The sequence below is a fragment of the Brachyhypopomus gauderio genome, chromosome 1 (assembly GCF_052324685.1).
Source record: "Brachyhypopomus gauderio isolate BG-103 chromosome 1, BGAUD_0.2, whole genome shotgun sequence".
Classification (NCBI taxonomy): domain Eukaryota; kingdom Metazoa; phylum Chordata; class Actinopteri; order Gymnotiformes; family Hypopomidae; genus Brachyhypopomus; species Brachyhypopomus gauderio.
Window position 1 is genome coordinate 38,657,742 of NC_135211.1, and position 19,627 is coordinate 38,677,368.

Here is a 19,627-nt window from a genome sequence, read left to right on the forward strand (position 1 = left end):
GTGGGTGACTACCTGGGGAACAGAGACTGGCACAGGGACATGGAGGACACCACCGAGGACGGACACAGGGACAGGTACGCGGACGCGGACAGAGACATACACAGGGACAGGGACCAACAGGAAGCCAGGGAGGGGACATGGCAAAAAAGGGAACACAGGCGAGTGCAAAACAGGTGTAACAGGAGTGTCAGTGTCCGAACAGTTCCGCAAGGACCCAGCCCCAGGCCCACAGGTGGGCAAAGCAGTCATTGTGGGGGCTGGCGCAGACTGAAGAGTGTCTAGGGGAACCGGCGGGGCCGGAGGAGTGTCCAGGGGAGCCGGGGAAGGGTCCAGGGATACCGGCAGGTCCGGCCGAAAGACAACGGAGAATGGGGGAGGGGCCGCAGGGACCGGTCGACAGGCAGCGGGAACAGGCGGGGCCCGCTGACGGGCAGCGGGAGCAGGCGGGGGCCGCTGACGGGCAGCGGGAGCAGACAGGGGCCGTTGGCGGGCTGCGGAGACAGGCGGGGGCCGTTGGCGGGCTGCGGAGACAGGCGGGGCCCGCTGGCGGGCAGCGGAGACAGGCGGGGCCCGCTGGCGGGCAGCGGAGACAGGCGGAGCCCGCTGGCGGGGAGCGGAGACAGGCGGAGCCCGCTGGCGGGGAGCGGGAACAGGCGGAGCCCGCTGGCGGGGAGCGGGAACAGGCGGAGCCCGCTGGCGGGGAGCGGGAACAGGCAGTGACCTCCTCCGGGCTGCGGGCACAGGAGGCAGAGGCGCCAAGGAGGCGTCATCGCGGGGCGGGGACGCCGAGCAGGCGCCATCCGGAGCAGGACGCGCCGAGGCGGTGCCATCAGGAGCGGGGAGGCAAGTCGTGCCGACGTCATCGAGGGGCGCGGCTGCCGGAACGCAGTCATCAGGGGGCGTGGCCACCAGAATGCAGTCATCGCGAGGCGTGGCCACCGGGACGCAGTCATCGGGGGGTGCAGCCACCGTGCAGACGCCATTGGGGGGCGCGGCCGCAGATGAGACGTCGTGTAGTGTAGGCGGGGACGTCGGGCAGGCGTCACCTGGAGTAGGAGACACCGGGCAGGTCTCACCTGGAGCAGGCAGGAACGCAGGGCCGGTGCTGTCTGCCGGAGCCAGAGATGCAGGGACGACGTCGTCGTCAGGGGGCGGAGCAGCCGGGCCGATGTCATCGGGCAGCGGAGCTGTCACGCAGACGCCGTTGGGAAGCCGGGCCGCCGCGTAGACATCATTTGAGGGTGTGGTCGTCATACTGACGTCATCGGGGGACGTGTCCGCGGCGACGTCATCGTTGGCAGGGACGGCCGTGGCGACGTCATCGTAGGCAGGGACGGCCGTGCAGACGTCATCGTAGGCAGGGACGGCCGTGCAGACGTCATCGGGAGGCGGAGCCGCCGTGCAGACGTCATCGGGAGGCGGAGCCGCCGTGCAGACGTCATCGGGAGGTGGAGCCGCCGTGCAGACGTCATCGGGAGGCGGAGCCGCCGGAGCGTAGTCATCAGTGGGAGGGGATGCCGAGCAGGCGTCACCAGGAGCCGGGGATGCTGAGGAGGCGTCATCAGGGGCAGGGGATGCCGAGGTGGCATCATCAGAAGTCGGTTTCGCCGGACCGACGCCGTCAGTCCGGGCGTTGCAGGCAGGGGTATTAGCCATGGGGGTACTTGTCCTCGAGACGCTCGTCTCTCCCATATGGCTAACATGGTTGGCTGGTTGAGCTCTGAGGGCCTGGCGTGACTGGACACAGCCCCTCTCAATTCTGTCCTTGGAGTGTGTAGCTGAGGAGGGAACCCCGCATTGGACGAAGGAGGGCTTAGGGGTAACTCCCTGGAACCTCCTCCGCATCAACCTGCAAAACCCCTTCACGGTCCACGCCTCATCCAAGCGAGTAGTCAGAATTATGTCCGCCCATTCAAGTGCTTTGCCATCCAACCGAGAACGTAGAAACAGGACCAGCACTTCATCAGGCGGTGGGGGACAAGTGAGTAGCCTGATGTACTCAGTACTCTGTAAAACAAACATTCCAGCACAAGTCCCTTCCCCATCATACCTCTCAGGGCAGAGGGTCAGGGAGGGCAGGCACACGGGATTGCCCATTGAGTCTCCTGCCAGGAAAGACTGACAAACCTTCAGTCTTTCCTGAAGGCGTTCATTTGCCTTGGTTGTCGTGCTGCTGGCGTGAGTGGGTTCTACCTGCTGCGTCATACTTGGGTCGGTCATTATGTAACGATTCAAGGGCGGGGATGACGCACATGCAGATATTCAAATTATTTATTAGAAGAACAGGAAACTAAACACAGAACAATGAGGGCTAATGAGTGATATGGTAAGTAGACAAGGAAAACATACACTAGACTAAACGGCTAACAAAACCATAAGGAAACCTAACATGAGCCAGGCAGAAAACTATGAGACACTAAACTGAAACAGAGAGAGCAAACAAGGCGAGGGAGACACATACAACGCACGTAGAAAAACCCGGGAAGTAACAACGGGGAGGACGGCAACTAAAAGGAAGGAGATACTTACAGGGCAAGGAATAAAATAAACAGCTACACGAGACTACTATGAAGAAACTAGGGATAAGTACAGAGACAGAGAGACTAGCAAACAATACAAACTACGTGGAGCTGGGAGGCTGGGTAACAAGGAGAACTATGACAGTAGATTAAAACTAGGAGGGAGGTAGACAACAAGAACATGAACACGAAAGCAGGGAAATACAAAAACCATGAACAGGCAGACAGGGAGGTACTCACAAAACCACAATGACCGACATGGGAATGAAACACCACAGGGATTATATACACTGGACAAGACAGAGAAACAAGACTCAGGTGTGCGAGACTAACGAAGAGGGCGTGACGGACAGACGGAGGGACGAATGGGAGCGGGGAGCTAGGCGGGACCAGGGAGGAGGGAGGGGCTGGACGTGACATGTACGCTTTGGAGCATTCCCAAACTGTTGAGATCTTCGTGCTACCTACGTTGAGTGAGAAAAATTCTTTTAAATCGTCCGCTATTGATATAGAGAGACTTTTATCTTTTAAGACAGATGTGTTCATTCGCCATCTACCTTTGCGTTCATTATCTGTAATTAGATCTACGTTAAGTTGCACCGGCGCGTGGTCTGATAGAGAAATCACCCCAATTTTACAATCTGTGACTCTATCAGTCATGGAATTAGATATTAGGATATAGTCCAGTCTGGAATAGGATTTATGGCAGTTTGAGAAAAATGTATATTCTCTCTTATTTCCATTTGTTAGTCTCCAAATTTCTACTAAACCCCAGTCTTTTGTTAATTTGTGAATGGCATTTTATTTGTGCCATTATTTGTGATATAATGGTCCTACTGTATAACTTTTATCCAATTTAGCATCCATTACCTGATTAAAATCACCTGCAAGTATGATCTCTCCACTAACCTCTCCCAACATCTTGTGTACATCATGGAAGAAAGAGGGCTCCGTCTTGTTGGGTGCATACACATTGCACAGGATTAATTTAACTCCATTTATGAGTGCTTCAATACATATAATTCTGCCCCACTTATCCTTTAGCTCCTTAATCAGAGTCAGATTAATGTTTTTATTAACAAGTATCATTACCCCGTTTTGTTTGGATGTGAATGAACTATGGAAAACCTGGCCCACCCAATCCCTCCTAAATTTAGCTGTATCTCCAGCTGCTAAATGAGTCTCTTGTAAAAGCGCTATATCTGTTTGCATTTGTTTTAGATACATCAACATTTTTCTTCTTTTCACTGGACTTCTACAACCATTACAATTCCAAGTCACCAACCTAATACCTTTGTTAACCATAGTGCCAACTACAACTTATACATACTGTCGCAAATATGATGCCCTTTTTCTTATTAAAGAATGTATTTGCCCTTGTTTCATTATTTCCATAACGTTTCCGAACAGTGAAGTGTGGTATATTAACCATTATTCAAAACAGTTAGAACAGAAAGCTAAAGTAACAACCACGAACGAAGAAAAGAAAACAAACAAAATAAAATAAAGTCAGTCCGAAAGTCCAACGAGTGGGGCTTTCCACTCGGCGACTAGCAAAAAACAGAACACGGCTAGTCAGATGAAAGAAAAACTCAATATGGTCCGTGAGGCGTCAAGCTGGCAAAAGAGCTTGACCTCTTTTCTTTTCTTTTCAGGCAGCTATTCCGAGTCACCCTGCCCGCGCCACCCAGTTTATATATTCGACCACCAATACATCGCATCACTGTTCATTCATTCACCAACCTGCTGTCGTATAAAGTCCTCTGCCTCTGAGCTGACATGGAAATTCCTAGGTTGACCTTTCCAGTTAAACTTGAGTGTTGCGGGATACACTAACGCATATCTCACGTTCCTCTCCCGTAGCAACTTTTTCGCTGTGTTGAAGGATTTTCTTTTTTCTGCCAGTTCCCTGGACATATCGGGAAAGAAGGACAGTTTACTTCCTTCCCAGTCGAGTGGCCCCTTTTCTCGTGCGGTTCTGAGGACCTTCTCCCTCGCGGCGGATCGCAAGAATCGGATTAGAACCATGCGCGGCGGTCTATCCTCACTCGGCCGTGGAATGAGCGAGCGATGCGCTCTCTCAATTTCCAGATCGCTGTCAAGCTCTATGCCCAGGCCGCCCGTGAGGACACCCTGGATGTATTTTACCAAGCCATCTCCGCTTTCTCTACCTTCTTTTAGACCCACCAATCTGACGTTGTTGCGCCGGCTTCTATTTTCAAGGTCTTCCACCCGTTTCCACAGTATATCAATTGATTTCCCATGTTTTTCCCCGTCACTCGTTAGCTGCGCCGTGGTATCCTCCACCACCGATATGCGACTCTCTGTCTCCTCGAGCCGCTCCTGTATGGCCTTCACGGAGACTTTTAGCTCGTTCGTTGTCTCTTTGATTTTGGAAACGTCTGAAGCAACTCCCTGAAGAGTGGTGTTCATTTTACTGATTTCAGTCAGTAAGTCTTCAGTTTCGGATGAAGTATGGTGTTGTTGTTGGGAGTGTTCAGGCGGAGGACTCTGTCTGGTAGCCATGCGTGTTGCTACCCCCCCCCCCCCCCCCCCCCCCCCCAAGGAGGGGGCGGGCTAGGGTAAGTATATCTCTTATGGATAATCTTCTAACATGGGAGGTGTCTGTGTCTTACGGGGCGATGTCCTTGTCTGTGTTCGCTTTAGTGGACTCGGGAGCCTCAGGGAACATAATGAGGAGGAGTGTCGCTGAGCAGCTGAGGGTGCCCCTGATTCATCTGGAGGAGTCGAGATGCGTGCAAGCACTGGATGGGTGACCTGTGGGCGGGGGTTTTATTTCTCACCGCACTGCACCAGTCACCATATACGTTCAGGGCCATAGGGAGAATATTAGTTTTTTTATCCTCCCTTCCACACGCTACCCTATCACGTTAGGTCTCCCTTGGTTCAAGCTTCACAACCCCGTCATCGACTGGTCCACGGGTAGGCTGCTGAAGTGGGTAGCGCCCCTCCAAGGCACTCGGTCGCCCTCCCGTGTGTTCGCGCAATCCACCAGCGTAGAGAGCCCTAACATCAGCACCACTCCGGTCATTCCCGCTCCCTACCGTGAACTAGCGGAGGTATTCAGCGCTGTCAAGGCCACCCAGTTACCACCCCACCGACCCTGGGACTGTCACATCACCCTCAGGGCGGGTACTACGCCACCGCGCGGTCGAGTCTATCCACTTTCTCAGGAAGAGGAGCGGGTTATGGCTCAGTATATAAAGGAGGCTCTCGCTCAGGGCTATATTACTCCCTCCACCTCTCCCGCCTCAGCCAGCGTCTTCTTCGTAAAGAAGAAGGACGGGGGTCTGAGGCCATGCGTAGACTATCGAGGGCTCAATTCCCTCTTAGTGAACTTTGCCTACCTGCTGCCGCTAGTGCCGTCGGCACTGGAGCAGTTAAGGTCGGCTAAGGTTTTCACTAAGCTAGATCTACGCAGCGCCTACAACCTTATTCGCGTACGCGCGGGTGATGAATGGAAGATGGCGTTAGGTACCTCTACGGGTCACTATGAGTATCGCGTCTTGCCTTATGGCTTGGCCTCTGCTCCGTCGTTCTTCCAGGCGTTCATTAACGAGGTCTTAAGGGAGTATCTGAATAGATGCGTTGTCGCTTACATCGATGACATTCTGATCTATTCTCCCTCCTACGACCAACATGTGCGTGATGTACGGGCAGTTCTGGGCACACTCTTGCGCAATCGTTTGTATTGCAAGCTCGAGAAGTGCGAGTTCCATCACAGTGAGGTGAACTTCCTAGGTTACACCATCAGGCCAGGATCCGTGCACTTGCAGCACAGGAAAGTGGAGGCGGTCGTGAAATGGACACAGCCTCACACACGGCGCGAGCTTCAGAGGTTTCTGGGCTTCGCGAATTTTTATAGGCGGTTCATACGCGCATATAGCCAGATCGCAGAGCCCCTTACTGATATGCTGAGAGGGGGAGGTACAAAGCTTCGCTGGACAGAGAGATCTACGAGAGCGTTCAACCAGCTGAAGCAGGCGTTTGTCGACGCGCCGGTTCTGCATCAACCGGATCCTAACCGTCCCTTCATAGTGGAGGTGGACGCGTCGAACGTGGGAGTAGGCGCGGTGCTTTCCCAGCGGCAGAAGAAGCATAGCTCCCTCCGTCCCATAGCCTTTTACTCCAAGAAGCTCACCCCTGCCGAACGCAACTACGGGGTGGGAGACCGTGAGTTGTTGGCAATGCGCAAGGCATTCGGTGAGTGGCGGCATTGGCTGGAGGGGGCTAAGCATCCGTTCACCGTGCTTACGGACCACAAAAACCTGGAATACATCAGGACCAAGAAACGGATGAACGCCCGTCAAGCCAGGTGGTCTCTGTATTTCTCTCGTTTCAAATTCCAGGTGACGTACCGGCCAGGAGAGAAGAACCAGCGTGCGGATGCGCTGTCTAGATCCTTTCCTGGCAGTACAGAGTCTACGAGCGAGGAGCCGGTGCTTACACCGGAATGCGTCGTGGGAGCTTTGGAGTGGAAGATCGATCGGGAGATCGAGGCAGCGAACCCGCATCCAGGTTGCCCGCCGCACCGTAAGTACGTCCCCTCGTGCACCGTAATGCCCTCATCAGCTGGGCTCATACGTCAGTGGGGACGGGGCACCCAGGGGTGTCTAAAACGGCTCAGTTGTTGGGGGCTCGCTACTGGTGGCCGGGGCTGCACCGGGACGTACTGCAGCAGGTGGCGTCCTGCGCGGTGTGTGCGCGGTGCAAGGTGCCACACACTCCTCCTGCGGGTAAGCTCCTCCCTCTCCCTACACCCAGGCAACCATGGACGCACATCGCTTTGGACTTCATCACGGACCTCCCCCCGTCCGAGGAGAACACGGTCATTATGGTGGTAATCGACCGGTTCTCGAAGATGGTCCGCTTTCTTCCCCTGCGGGGCCTGCCCACCGCGTGAGAGACTGCGGATCTCCTGTTTCGGCACATATTCCGGCAGTTCGGTCTGCCTGAGGATATCGTGTCGGACAGGGGACCGCAGTTCACCTCGCGTGTGTGGCGGGAGTTCCTGTCCAAGCTGAACATCACGGTTAGCCTAACCTCTGGTTACCATCCGCAGGCTAACGGACAGGTGGAGCGCGCGAACCAGGAAGTGGGAAAGTTCCTGCGCGCGTACTGCAGCGAGCACACAGACACGTGGTGCGCCCTTCTGCCCTGGGCCGAGTACGTACAGAACTCCCTCACTCATTCCAGCACGGGGATGACACCGTTCGAGTGCGTGCTCGGTCGCCAGCCGCCGCTCTATCCGTGGAACACCGCCTCCTCGGACCAGCCCATAGAACTGCGTGGGAGTCGACGGGAGGGGTCCTTGGGGGAGGGCTCTGTCACGGTGAGGGGGCCGGGTCGCCATCAGAGGGCGCGCATCCTGGCCAGCAGCCGATCCCAGCACACACCCCCGAGCACGCAACCACTCCTACCATCACAATCACCAGAATACTGATGCACCTGTTTCTTGTTACGTTGCTTTTTTTAAGCCCGCAGGTCGTCCGGTCCAGTGCTGCACATTGCCACTACGAGCGTCACTGATCCTAGGAGATCCTATACATTTATTGTGTGTGCTAAGAGCATTACTTGGGCATCACTGTGTTGTGTTTGCGCTACGAGCATTACTTCTGCATCTCTGTATGCTCTACGAGCTTTACTTGAGCTGCCGTTTAGAGCCATGGAGAATAAACGTCCCTCTGTCTCACCCACACCTCCGGCTGCCTCTGTTCCGACGCCTTTGGCGTCACAGAAGCACCCTGATGTTGTGGGGTGAACGGGTCTTGAAGAGCCCCCATGAGAGGTGAGGGCTCCCCTTATGTTCGGGGACTAGTTGTGTTGACTAGTATGTACACTGTAAAACATTACAGCCACATTATGTTATGTGAACTCACTTCTTCTTTTCAGTTCCAATTGCCATGGTAAGTTTAGGATATTCAACTCAAGTTCCTTCGTCTTAAATAAAAATAACTTAAAATACCACGTTGTCTTAACTTCTGGTGAGTTTTTCAGAATTGCCCAAGTTTATTTAACTTATGTTTGTAAGTTATTGGTTAAAAAAAGGAAAGTGGGAAGATTTGAATATGCAGAGATGTAGGCACCATTTTAGAATTTAGAAAATATTGGAATACTTTTTACAACTTTAAAACCATGGGAGCATTGGGCTAACCACTTTTTTACAGCGGCATAGCAATTAATATTAACAAGGAGCGACAAAACATCAACTATAGGGAAGTACTTTCAGCGGCGGAGGGACACGCCTGACTCCGGACGGCAATCTGAATGCAGCGTGATTCACCAAGTGGAGTTTGGCAAGCTGGAGTAGCATTTACAACGGAACCACACAGCAGCGACAGCAGATGGGTTTTCATTGTTCAAAACCTGCAAAATTGCTCCTAACATATGTCGTGCATTGTAACACTCTATTTTTCTGTTGGTGTTGAAGAATTTGTCTTTACTCTTTAGACTCTTTTAAATGATTAAACTATCGTGGCGTTGCCACTGGTGTATAGGGGTGGAGCATGGAGTACGCTACCTCCCATGAGCACTTGCAGCAGTAGGGAGTACGCTAAAAGAGTAAATGTTTGGTTAAATGTGATAGATTATGTTATTATGTGGTTTGTTTTGGTCATACGTGTTTGTTCCGTACAGTCACTTGTGTTTATTTTAGCACTGTTAGGCTCACCGTCTTCATGTCATGTTGGAAGAGTGATGACCTGGTTTGAAACCTGGTTGTTTATGTATGTAAAAGAACAACAAAAATGTTGAGTGACTGTGTGACCCTCTCCTTACTGTCTAAAAAGGAGTTAATAAAGAATTGAAGTGAACATGCAAAATCTGTCACATTTTCCCTTCAGTTTATTTTGGGTACACTTTTTTTTTTTTTTTAAGAACGGTGTACCAACAGTCAAGGTGAAAGCTTAAGTAACATTAAGTAACAACAATGTTAGAAATAACTTAAAAACATAAGCATGGTTAACTTAAAATAATAAGTTATGTGAATATTGCTGAAGTTTTAATAACTTGAAAGTATGTGTTAAACCAGTCAGGAATTGCAAGTTTATTTAACTAAATAGATAATTTTTAAAATGGATAAATTAAACACAGTAAGTTGTTTTAATTCAGTGCATCAAGTTGAAACAATGAATAATCAGTATTTGAACAACTTGTTTAACTTAATATCTTGAGTTGTAACAAAGGTTTCCTTCAAGTTGAGTTTACTCAGCTTTTTAAGGCAGCAGGGGAACTTATGTTGCTGAGTTTAACCAACTTGAAATGTTTTACAGTGTACCAGTTGACTTCTGGTTATCGTATCCTTTACTTGAATTATGTCACGGGTTTTGTGCTGGTTCACTTTATTCATTAAATCCTTCATTTTCAATGAGACTGGTGTGATCGTGTCTTTCTTTTACTTGTGCACCATTACTGGTTACATCTGAACTTAATTTCTACAGTGGTTTTAATATTCAAAGTTCATACAGTGTTAGAGATGAAAGTTTGTACATTGCACCTTCTTTCACAATGTTTTAGTTCAACTTTGAAGGACCTCAAGAGGAAAAAAAAACCAAAAAACGTATGGGAATATATTATTCTAATTTTAACATTTTAATAGTGTTAATAGCTATTTAGGGAGTGAAATAAAAAATCCCATAGTGTTACTTTAACTCTGTTTTGAGAGTTACCAAAGTAACTCTCATTAAGTGTTAAATGTTTTAACTATTTTGAAAGTGTTAATTTTACTCTGTAAAGTGTGGAGCTATTTAAACTCTCAAATAGTGTTAAAATTAAATGTGGGAGTTAATTCAACACTGGACTTTTTGCTGTGCATGATTTATTGTTTCATTTGATTCAATTATGATTTATTAAAGTGAAACAATAAAATAAAATATTTAAGAAAATAATTAGATGTTTAATTGAGAAGTACAGATGTGTATAAAAAGTAATACAATTCAAAATAAAATTAATATAAAAGTAGGATTGTATGTTGAATTTTTGAAAACTAAACAATGTCTCCATTCCCTCTCTCCTTTGAGTTCTAAACTTATGGCCCTGTGTCTATCGTCTCCACACACACACCCGACCACACCCCCAACCCTACACCATAGTTAGAAGTCTCTTATCGGATACACACACACAGGCCACCCTTCCTCTATCTCTCTCACACAATATGTAACGTTCTTGTTTTTCACAAGGTTGTCACATTCTTTCATTCTTATACACATTAAATAAGTAGAATACGTATGTTCTCTATAGATCATGTGTAGTTTACATTTTGTCATACAAAGTGCTATCCATCATCACACATGAGTGTGTATTCACAAAGGCCTTATTTCATACTATATAGGCTACAGTATGTGTTATAGCTGTAAGGTTAATAGATTTTTATTAAACCTTCCTTAATGAACATTTGTTTTCTCTGGACACACTGTGCGTTTGGTAAATTGATATTTAAGAGGACACTAATAAAACATGTGCCCTCATGCTGTAATGGATGTTTTTGAAGTTTAACTCACTTTGTAAGTCGCTCTGGATAAGAGCGTCTGCTAAATGTCGTAAATGTAAATGAAGTTGGAGTGCTCATTAACAGTAATCTATCCTTGGTGCACGTAATCCGGTGACAATGTGGTAAATTGACACTATAGATCTTGCTAATAAAACCTCCATCTTAAACATTTGTTTTCAAAGTTTCACATCACATTTGTTGTCACAAATGCTACACCCCAATCTGCCCCCACAGATTCTACTGGTGTCTGCACGTCGGCGGAAACGTTCACCTGCAGGATTCACTTTACAACTGCGGGTAAAACTTCCTAAACATGACGTGCTAACGTCATTCTTTATTCTCGAGTCTTTTTTTACTTATAAAGGTTGCACACAGTAAAAGTAAATTCTTTAAAGCTAACCACACCAGCCTATGGAATTGTATAAATTGTATGTGTAGCTGCGCGGTATTATTTGTAAATTTATTTGTAAACGTAATACAGCTACTTGTTGTGAAACGAAATACAATTACAATTTCAAGCATTTTAAAGTATTTTAAAGTTTTCAAACCTGGAACACAATGCAATAGTAAAATTCTTCAGGTAAATGTTCCTTTCCTTGTTTTTGAGGGATATTTCTTTACACTACCACATATCGTTGGACAACACTGCAATGACGTGAATGCGCTCGCACTCTCACATGTTCGCGCGCAGCATGCGGAGTCTAGCGCTACGGTCAGAAGCAAAATTAGAACTGAGCCAAGAAGAAAGCAAATATATATACTTTTACTAGGGAAAATAAAAAGAGTAACGCACAGTTACTTGGATATACCTTTAATCTGATTACTGGACTGGAAATAGTAACTCGTTACATTACTCGTTACTGAAAAACGTGGTAAGATTAGAGTAACGCGTTACTAAGTAACTGACATCACTGATGACAACCATACAGGAACACATGTTTCAATTTATATAGCGCCTTATCTGGATACCCAAGGCACTTTACAATTGTTATCACAGCTACGTCACAGACAACCAATCACACACTGGAGAGAAGCGGTATTTTCCATCAGTTTAATACTTTTACTCCGATACATTTTTTACGTGCTGTATAGTTACTCGTTACAATTATAAACATGTTAGCTGGCGCTGTCACCGGGTCAAGCGATCAGGCTGTCTTATGAGAAAACTGCGCATGCTCCGGTCGCGTCTCGTTTACTCTGCTGCTGCCTTCACTCAACACTTGATCTTCGTAATCTAGGTTCACTTGACACGTCGTGACTGCCGCAAGGGTCCGCGCGGCAAAAATGATGCAAGCAGTGGCTCTGCCCACGGTCGTGCACCTCTCGATTTTTGTACGTGTGAAGTTACAAGGTGGAATTCACTTTGAAAGTCCATTTTCAGTATTTTCCAGCACCTTCAGCTTAATTTACATATTTATACAAATACACATATACTCGAAATTATTCCAAATAATTCGCTTTTTATCTCATTAAAAGAGATGGTACCGTGTTTGGTAACAGCTGAAGAGCAGCATAAGTGCTGCATAATAAGCTTGTTGGCGTTTAAATGTACATATTGCTGTGTTTGGTGTTTAATCTTAATAAAACTACTCACTCCGGTTTGAACAAGTAACACGGTTTTCTTTATTCCACTCCGTTACAGAACTGCTGAGCCCTATGTGTCAGCTCTCGTCACGTGATACGCTGACCACTCTAATCATCCAACAAACATTACATCACATCCCTCCTGTCAAGAACATTGTTTTACACTACAAACAATCTGTACACAAACTACAAATGTGAGTTTATAAACAATCATTTGGTTTCTATTAACCCAAAACACAAATTTTTTCTCAAACAAATGACACCACTCTATTCTAAAATAACCACAATAAATAAACCATTTATTCATTTATTTTCTCCTCTTTTATTTTATATTTGCTCTATCAGTCGTTGTGGTGCTTTAATGGTTCTACTTGTTCTCCTCACCTCCGATTGCATCACAGTTTGCCCATCACCTTCCAATTCAGGTGTGTTGTGTGGAGAATTTTCTCCCTGGTTATTTGCACTCTGATTTGTTTCCTCTGTCCTAACCTGTTCCTTTTCCGGAACTGCCAGTAAATGTCTACGATTTCTCCTGTAGGTTACACCATCACGTGTTTGAACCACATAGGACCTTGGAGCCACGTTCTGTAGGACCTGAGCCTCTAGACTCCAATTTTTCCCATCATGTAACCTCACTCTGTCATTTGGTTTCAGTTCCTTCAGTTCTTTAGACCCTCTGTCATAGTATTTTTTCTGTGATACTTTTGCATGTCTTTTGTCCACAGTTACGCTCGTCCCGTGTTCACAACCGCTTTCCAGCAGCTGAGGCAAGCGAGTCCTAAGCCTCCTATTGAATAGAAGCTCGGCTGGTGACTGACCATGAGACATGGGAGTAGCTCTGTAGTTAAGCAACGCTAAATAAGGATCAGTCTGTGAATCCTTGGCTTTTTTCATCAACAATTTCACAATTTTGACTCCGTTCTCTATCAGACCATTTGACTGTGGATATTGTGGGCTTGAAGTCACATGTGTAAACTCAAATGCCTTAGAAAAATTAGAGAATTCCACACAACTGAACTGAGGTCCATTGTCAGTCATCACAACGTCAGGGATTCCATGACGTGCGAAAATTGACTTTATGTGAGTTATAACCTGACTAGCTGTAGTATCTCTCAGGAGTGCCATCTCAGGGTAGTGAGAGTAGTAATCTACCAGGAGTAAATAATTCTTTCCTTCCAACTCAAACAAATCTATGCCCACTTTACTCCATGCCCTATGCACCTCACTGTCTTGAACCCACATTGGCTCTTTACACTGCTTGGCCCTAAATTTCTGACAGGTTTCACAAGATCTTATAACTCTCTCTATGTCTTGACTCATGTCTGGCCAGTATAACACTGCTTTGGCCCGTCTCTTGGATTTCTGCATGCCAAGGTGTCCCTCATGTATTTTTAACAACATGTTGTGTCGCAGGACCTTTGGGATTACTATCCTCGAACCCTTGAATAAAATTCCATCTAACACTGACAACTCGTCTCTGTAATGCAAGTATGGAGCAGGGACCGAATGCACCGACCATCCCTGCGTAATTGCCTTAATGACTTGTTGTAATGTCTCATCTTGAGCTGTAGCTCTTGTGATGACAGTCCACATCTCATCAGAGACTGGACAGCTCCTTTTAACCAGATTAACATGAATGGTCTCATCCTGCTCATAGCTCTGCACCTCTAGTGTGCTGTCATAAGCGCGTGACAACGTGTCAGCAACCAACAGTTCTTTTCCAGGTTTGTATTCGAGCTGCAGGTCATATTTTTGCATTTTCAGGAATAATCTTTGCACCCTCGGTGGTGTATTAGCCAATCCTTTCTTTGCAATGGTTACTAGAGGTTTGTGATCTGTTTCAGCCCAAACTCTTCTACCATATATGAACACATGAAATTTCTCACATCCATATGCAATGGCTAATGCTTCCTTTTCTATCTGTGCGTAATTGCACTCTGAAGCTGTTAATGCTCTCGAAGCATATGCTATTGGGCGCCACCTGTTGCCATACTGCTGCAACAACACTGCGCCAATACCCGCCTTAGATGCATCTGCTGAGATCTTGGTATCTCGACTTTCATCAAAGTATTTTAGTACGGGAGCCTTCATGATTAGACTTTTCAGGTCTTCAAACTCTTTCTGATGATTACTATTCCAGCTCCACTCTGTAGTTTTGCACAGGAGGCTTCTCAACTGGCTTGTGTGACTTGCCAAATTTGGTATAAACTTGCCTACATAGTTCACCATGCCTAAAAATCGTTGAACACCTTCTCTGTCAGTTGGTGGGGGCATGTTCTTTATGGCAGCCACTTTGCTTTGATCTATTTGAACACCCTCTTGTGTTAGTCTTTCACCTAGGAAGGTAATCTCTGTTTGTCTGTACTGGCACTTATCTGCATTTAGTTTCAGACCAGTAGCTCTGGCTGCGTCCAGTGCCATTCTCAATCTCTGATCGTGCTCTTCAATTGTCCGTCCCCAAATCAATACATCATCTATGTATACTTTAGTACCTGGGATGTTTTCAAAGATTTGCTGAACAGTTCTGTGAAACACCTCTGGAGAAGACACCAGACCAAAGGGTAACCTTTTAAAGGAATACCTGCCAAAAGGTGTATTAAATGTACATAGTCTAACACTTTCTTCATGTAACGGGATCTGCCAAAACCCTGCAGAAGCATCCAATTTCGAGAAATATCTAGCATCTGCTAAATCACCAAAGATTTCTCCTCTCGTTGGCAATTGATAGTGTTCCCGCTTCACATATCTGTTCAGTTCTTTTGGGTCCATGCACAACCTTAGTGAGCCATTTTTTTTCTCAACAATTACCAGTGAGTGTACCCATTCAGTGGGCTCTTCTACTCTCTTGATTATGTCTAAGGTCTCCAGCCTTTGCAGCTCTGCCCTTAGTTTTTCTCTGAGAGCTAATGGTACCTTTCGAGTAGCATGTATGACCGGTTTATTGGGTTTTTCTAGCTCAATTCTGTGTGTGACTTTAAGCTTTCCTATTCCCTGAAAAACATCTGTGTACGCATCTTCTACATTCGTTTGTCTCTGAACATTATTTTCAGCCTTTACTTCATTTACACGCTTTACCAGACCTAACGTCTTACATGTTTTCAGTCCAATGATAGGGGGCTTAGTACCTTTAACAATCACAAATGGCACATCAAATCGCTCACCTTTTATACTCATCACTAAAGTGCAGGTACCCAGTATGGGGATGGGTTCCCCACTGTAAGATTTCAATTTGACCTTGTCTTTGGTGTTGACAACTGGTTCAATATCTAACTTAGCCAGTTCTGTTTCAGATAGAATATTGGCCTGTGCTCCAGTGTCCAGTTTAAAAACGATGTCTGTTCCATTTACTCTGTATGTAGCAGTCCATTCCTCTTCTTGTCCTTTACCTGTGACTGTTCCTACGAAGAGTTCACTCGACGCTTCACTTGACCTGTCGTCCTCGTCGACACAGTGTACCTTTTTCTGCTGTTTTCGTTGTCTGCATACTCTCTCAAAATGATTCTTTACGCCGCACTTCCGACATTCCTTGCCAAATGCTGGACACTGACGTGGTTTGTGAGCACCTCCGCAGCGCGAACAACGCCAACTCTCAGCGTGTACCTCCTTTCTCCTCACGTGCTTTTCGCCGCTCTGCCGTTTTCCCGTTGGTTTCGACGCATAATCTATTTTCAGTGCAGCTTCATTCCCCCGTTTACTGTCCATTATTTTCATTCTGCTCTGTATGGCTTCTCTTGCTTGACAAATTTGAATCGCTTTTTCTAGTGTCAAGTCCGTCTCTCCGAGTAGCCTTTCTCTCAGTCCTTTATCACGCACCCCCATCACAATTCTGTCACGTATCAGCGAGTCAGCCAGCCCTCCAAAATTGCACGTTTGACTTTTCAACTTTACGTCCATAATAAACTCCTCAACTGACTCCAACTCAGCTTGTGATCTACTGTTGAACACATATCGTTCATATGTCTCATTTTTGCGGGGCGTACAATATGTTTCAAATCTCTCCAGTACCAGCACGTAGTCTTTTTGCTGCTCCTCCGTTAGCTGCATGCTATTAAAGACATCCAGCGCGTCCACTCCAGCTGCTGTTAGAAACAGTGCTACTTTTTGACTGTCTTCTTTTTCGTCAGCTCCTATCGCCGTCAAATATAAAGTGAACCGCTGCTTAAACTTCTTCCACTGCTCCTCAACATTTCCCGTCAACTTAAGTTCAGACGGAGGCTTTAGAAATTGCTCCATCTTCCCGAACCGTCGCTGATTCCCGCGTAGGAGCACCGCAGCTAAACTGGTTTTTCCGCCACGTTTTGGCTAACCAGCGGCCGAACGACGATTGTTCACCTTTCGCCGTCTTCAGCTCTTCCTTGCTCGTCTGCCTGCGAGACTTACGCGAGTTCCAAAACTCCTGGTACCATGCTGTGTTTGGTGTTTAATCTTAATAAAACTACTCACTCCGGTTTGAACAAGTAACACGGTTTTCTTTATTCCACTCCGTTACAGAACTGCTGAGCCCTATGTGTCAGCTCTCGTCACGTGATACGCTGACCACTCTAATCATCCAACAAACATTACATCACACATATATTGGCACCTTCCACACCTTTAACATCGAGTGATCGTGGCGGTGAGGGTGAGGAAGGAGACCACCCTGGCCCTACCTAGAGACAGTGTTTGAGGAAGGAGACCACCCTGGACCTACCTAGAGACAGTGTTTGAGGAAGGAGACCACCCTGGACCTACCTAGAGATAGTGTTTGCGTTTGCTGGAGTGAAAGTAAATTCCTATAGGATGAAGTGCCATCTCTGCCTCCCTAAAGAGTGTGAAATATTGGCCTTCAAAAATTCACCTTCGAACTTGAAGAAACACATCAATGTAAGCATCCATTTCATTTCAACTGTATTCATGAATCACGAATTAAATTGCCGTAAGAAAAAAATGTGCTACCCGTGTCTTAGTTGTCTTAGTTATTTCCTTTAACTCGAGATTGTGTTTAGATTTTCTAAATAAACTGAGGCTTAGCTACTCAGTATCGTTCTACATAACATCCTGATTTATTAGACTATCAACAAAGTTCAGATCTCTGGTTCAGTCAAAATCTACACATCTATATTTTCACTTTTTTCACATTTTATAAACTATTTACAAAAAAAACAAGTAACATGATATTCATGTTATATGCTGAGATAATGTGTGTGAATGCTAGTGTGAAGAAGCATTGTACACAGGGTAAAATATAGCAGCAAATCCTAATGCAATATCCCACAATATGGAACAACATTGATCACAAACGTATCACCGAGCTGTGTGATGGCAGTTTCCTCTGTGGGGGGTGTACATATGGAGTCATATAGAGTCAGTGTCCCTTACAGTCTGTGTCCATAGAGTCAGTGTCCCGTACAGTCAGTGTCCCCTAGAGCCTTGTAAAATTTATTCTTAAAATAACCATTTACACTTAAGAGATATACTCGTTATTTCTAACTGTTTTGAAGCGAGTTGCCTGCACTGTTTTATCTGAAGTTACAGCTTTGCCTCAGTCATCTAAAGCTAACTCTTAAAAAGATAAAGTTAAAGCTCCCAACGTCTCCTGCTCCAGTACACATATGTGGAGTAGAATATTACTTATCCTGTATTCACAAGTGGTTTGCAGCTTACGGCTTCGATTTGGTCGGTCATGTTCCGTATGAATCCTTTAATGCTCCAGACCAGGAAAACGTTCTGTATGGTTGTGTCTGAGAAAAACACGAGGAACAGATTCTGGACACATTAGGGACGGGCACATAGGGGTGTGTTTAAGGACAGAGAGAGAGAGAGAGAGAGAGAGAGACCTCTGTAACCTCTGTAAATACATGATTAACAGTACTGTATGTAAACACGTTTATTAATTTTAACTTTACTATATATGTATTGCCTTTCATTTTGATTTGGCTGTATCACTACAAGAATTTATGTTTATGTATATATATATATATATATATATATATATATATATATATATATATATATATATATATATATATATATATATATATATTCTATTATTGCTTTGGCAACAGTTGTTATTTACAATTCATGCCAATAAAGCCATTTACATTTGAGAGAGGAGAGGGAGAGAGAGAGACGTGAGACAGAGAGAAAGAGATGGGAGAGAGAGAGAGAGAGACAGTGGAATTGGAACTCAGTTCAAATGGCAGCAAAAAAACATGAGCTCCTAAACTAAAACAAACATTTAAGGTATTTTCACCTAGAGAAATTTGAAATATAATCTATCGATGAGATAAAAGGATAGAAGAAACACCAGAGCAGCTTCCGAGAACCAAACCGTAAGTTTATTTTTAACTATAGACGAAACCGAGTGAAACTTTGGCAGCGCACCGGTAAGGCAGAGCAGCACCTGTACGTTTCTAACGGCAACAGAGTAGCAGCGACCGGACAGTTGTTAGCAACTAACACAACAAAACAACAAAAACAACAAAATAACGGTGCCGATACATACAACTGATAACAGACAGATAGACGGTTACGGACAACATCACACAAAAATGGAAAAAACGTTTTCCCCCGCTCCCAACGGACATTCGCTACACCTGGACGGCTGCGAGGTGCGATATCCACAGCAAGCCAAAACGCTAAAAGCCAGGAAACAATTAAAAACAAAAGTCTTGTCCGAGAACCCAGAAACTCTAGTGGAAGACTTCACTACAATGGACAACCACAAGATAATGTGTAACCTGCTTTTCTTCACCCACCATCCTTCTGACTGGCATTCAGTGATGTGTGAGACATTCTCTAACATTAAGAGAAATGGAATAAGCAAAGGCAGACAGATAACCACACATGAAGATGCTGAATGCACATCTTCCATTATAACAATAAATATATATAACAATGGAACAGTTATGGTTCAGGGATCCGAAAATAGTCTACATAACTTTCAAAACTGCTTCAGTCACATGAAAATGTCTGTCGTATCAAAAATAAAAACCACAGCCTCACAGAAAACACCACAAAAGGACTTTCTTACGAG

At 46.0% G+C, this 19,627-nt stretch overlaps 1 protein-coding gene and 1 long non-coding RNA gene across 23 annotated transcripts in view; one reads left to right on the forward strand and one right to left on the reverse strand.

Moving 5' to 3' along the window:
* The window catches only part of LOC143519626 (stimulated by retinoic acid gene 6 protein-like), a 50,273-nt gene extending 31,892 nt beyond the window's left edge, over positions 1 to 18,381 (reverse strand). For 17 of the 21 annotated variants that reach the window (XR_013132493.1, XR_013132496.1, XR_013132501.1 and 14 more), the window contains exon 1: positions 18,238 to 18,315. Coding sequence is in view for 12 of the 21 variants with exons in the window: in XM_077013309.1 (XP_076869424.1) it covers positions 18,238 to 18,276 (39 nt within the window). In the remaining 9 variants the exon portion in view is untranslated. Of the gene's footprint in view, positions 1 to 18,237 lie in introns of all 21 variants that reach the window. The other 4 variants (XM_077013283.1, XM_077013317.1, XM_077013351.1 and 1 more) reach the window with 4 other exon arrangements.
* Positions 11,269 to 17,879, forward strand: LOC143519704 (uncharacterized). Of its 2 annotated transcripts, none has more exons than XR_013132504.1 (3): positions 11,269 to 11,325; positions 12,671 to 12,806; positions 12,958 to 17,879. It is a non-coding gene; the product is annotated as an uncharacterized LOC143519704 (long non-coding RNA). The 2 variants fall into 2 exon arrangements; XR_013132503.1 differs by lacking the exon at positions 11,269 to 11,325 and adding an exon at positions 11,827 to 12,360.
* Positions 18,382 to 19,627: the final 1,246 nt, after the last annotated feature.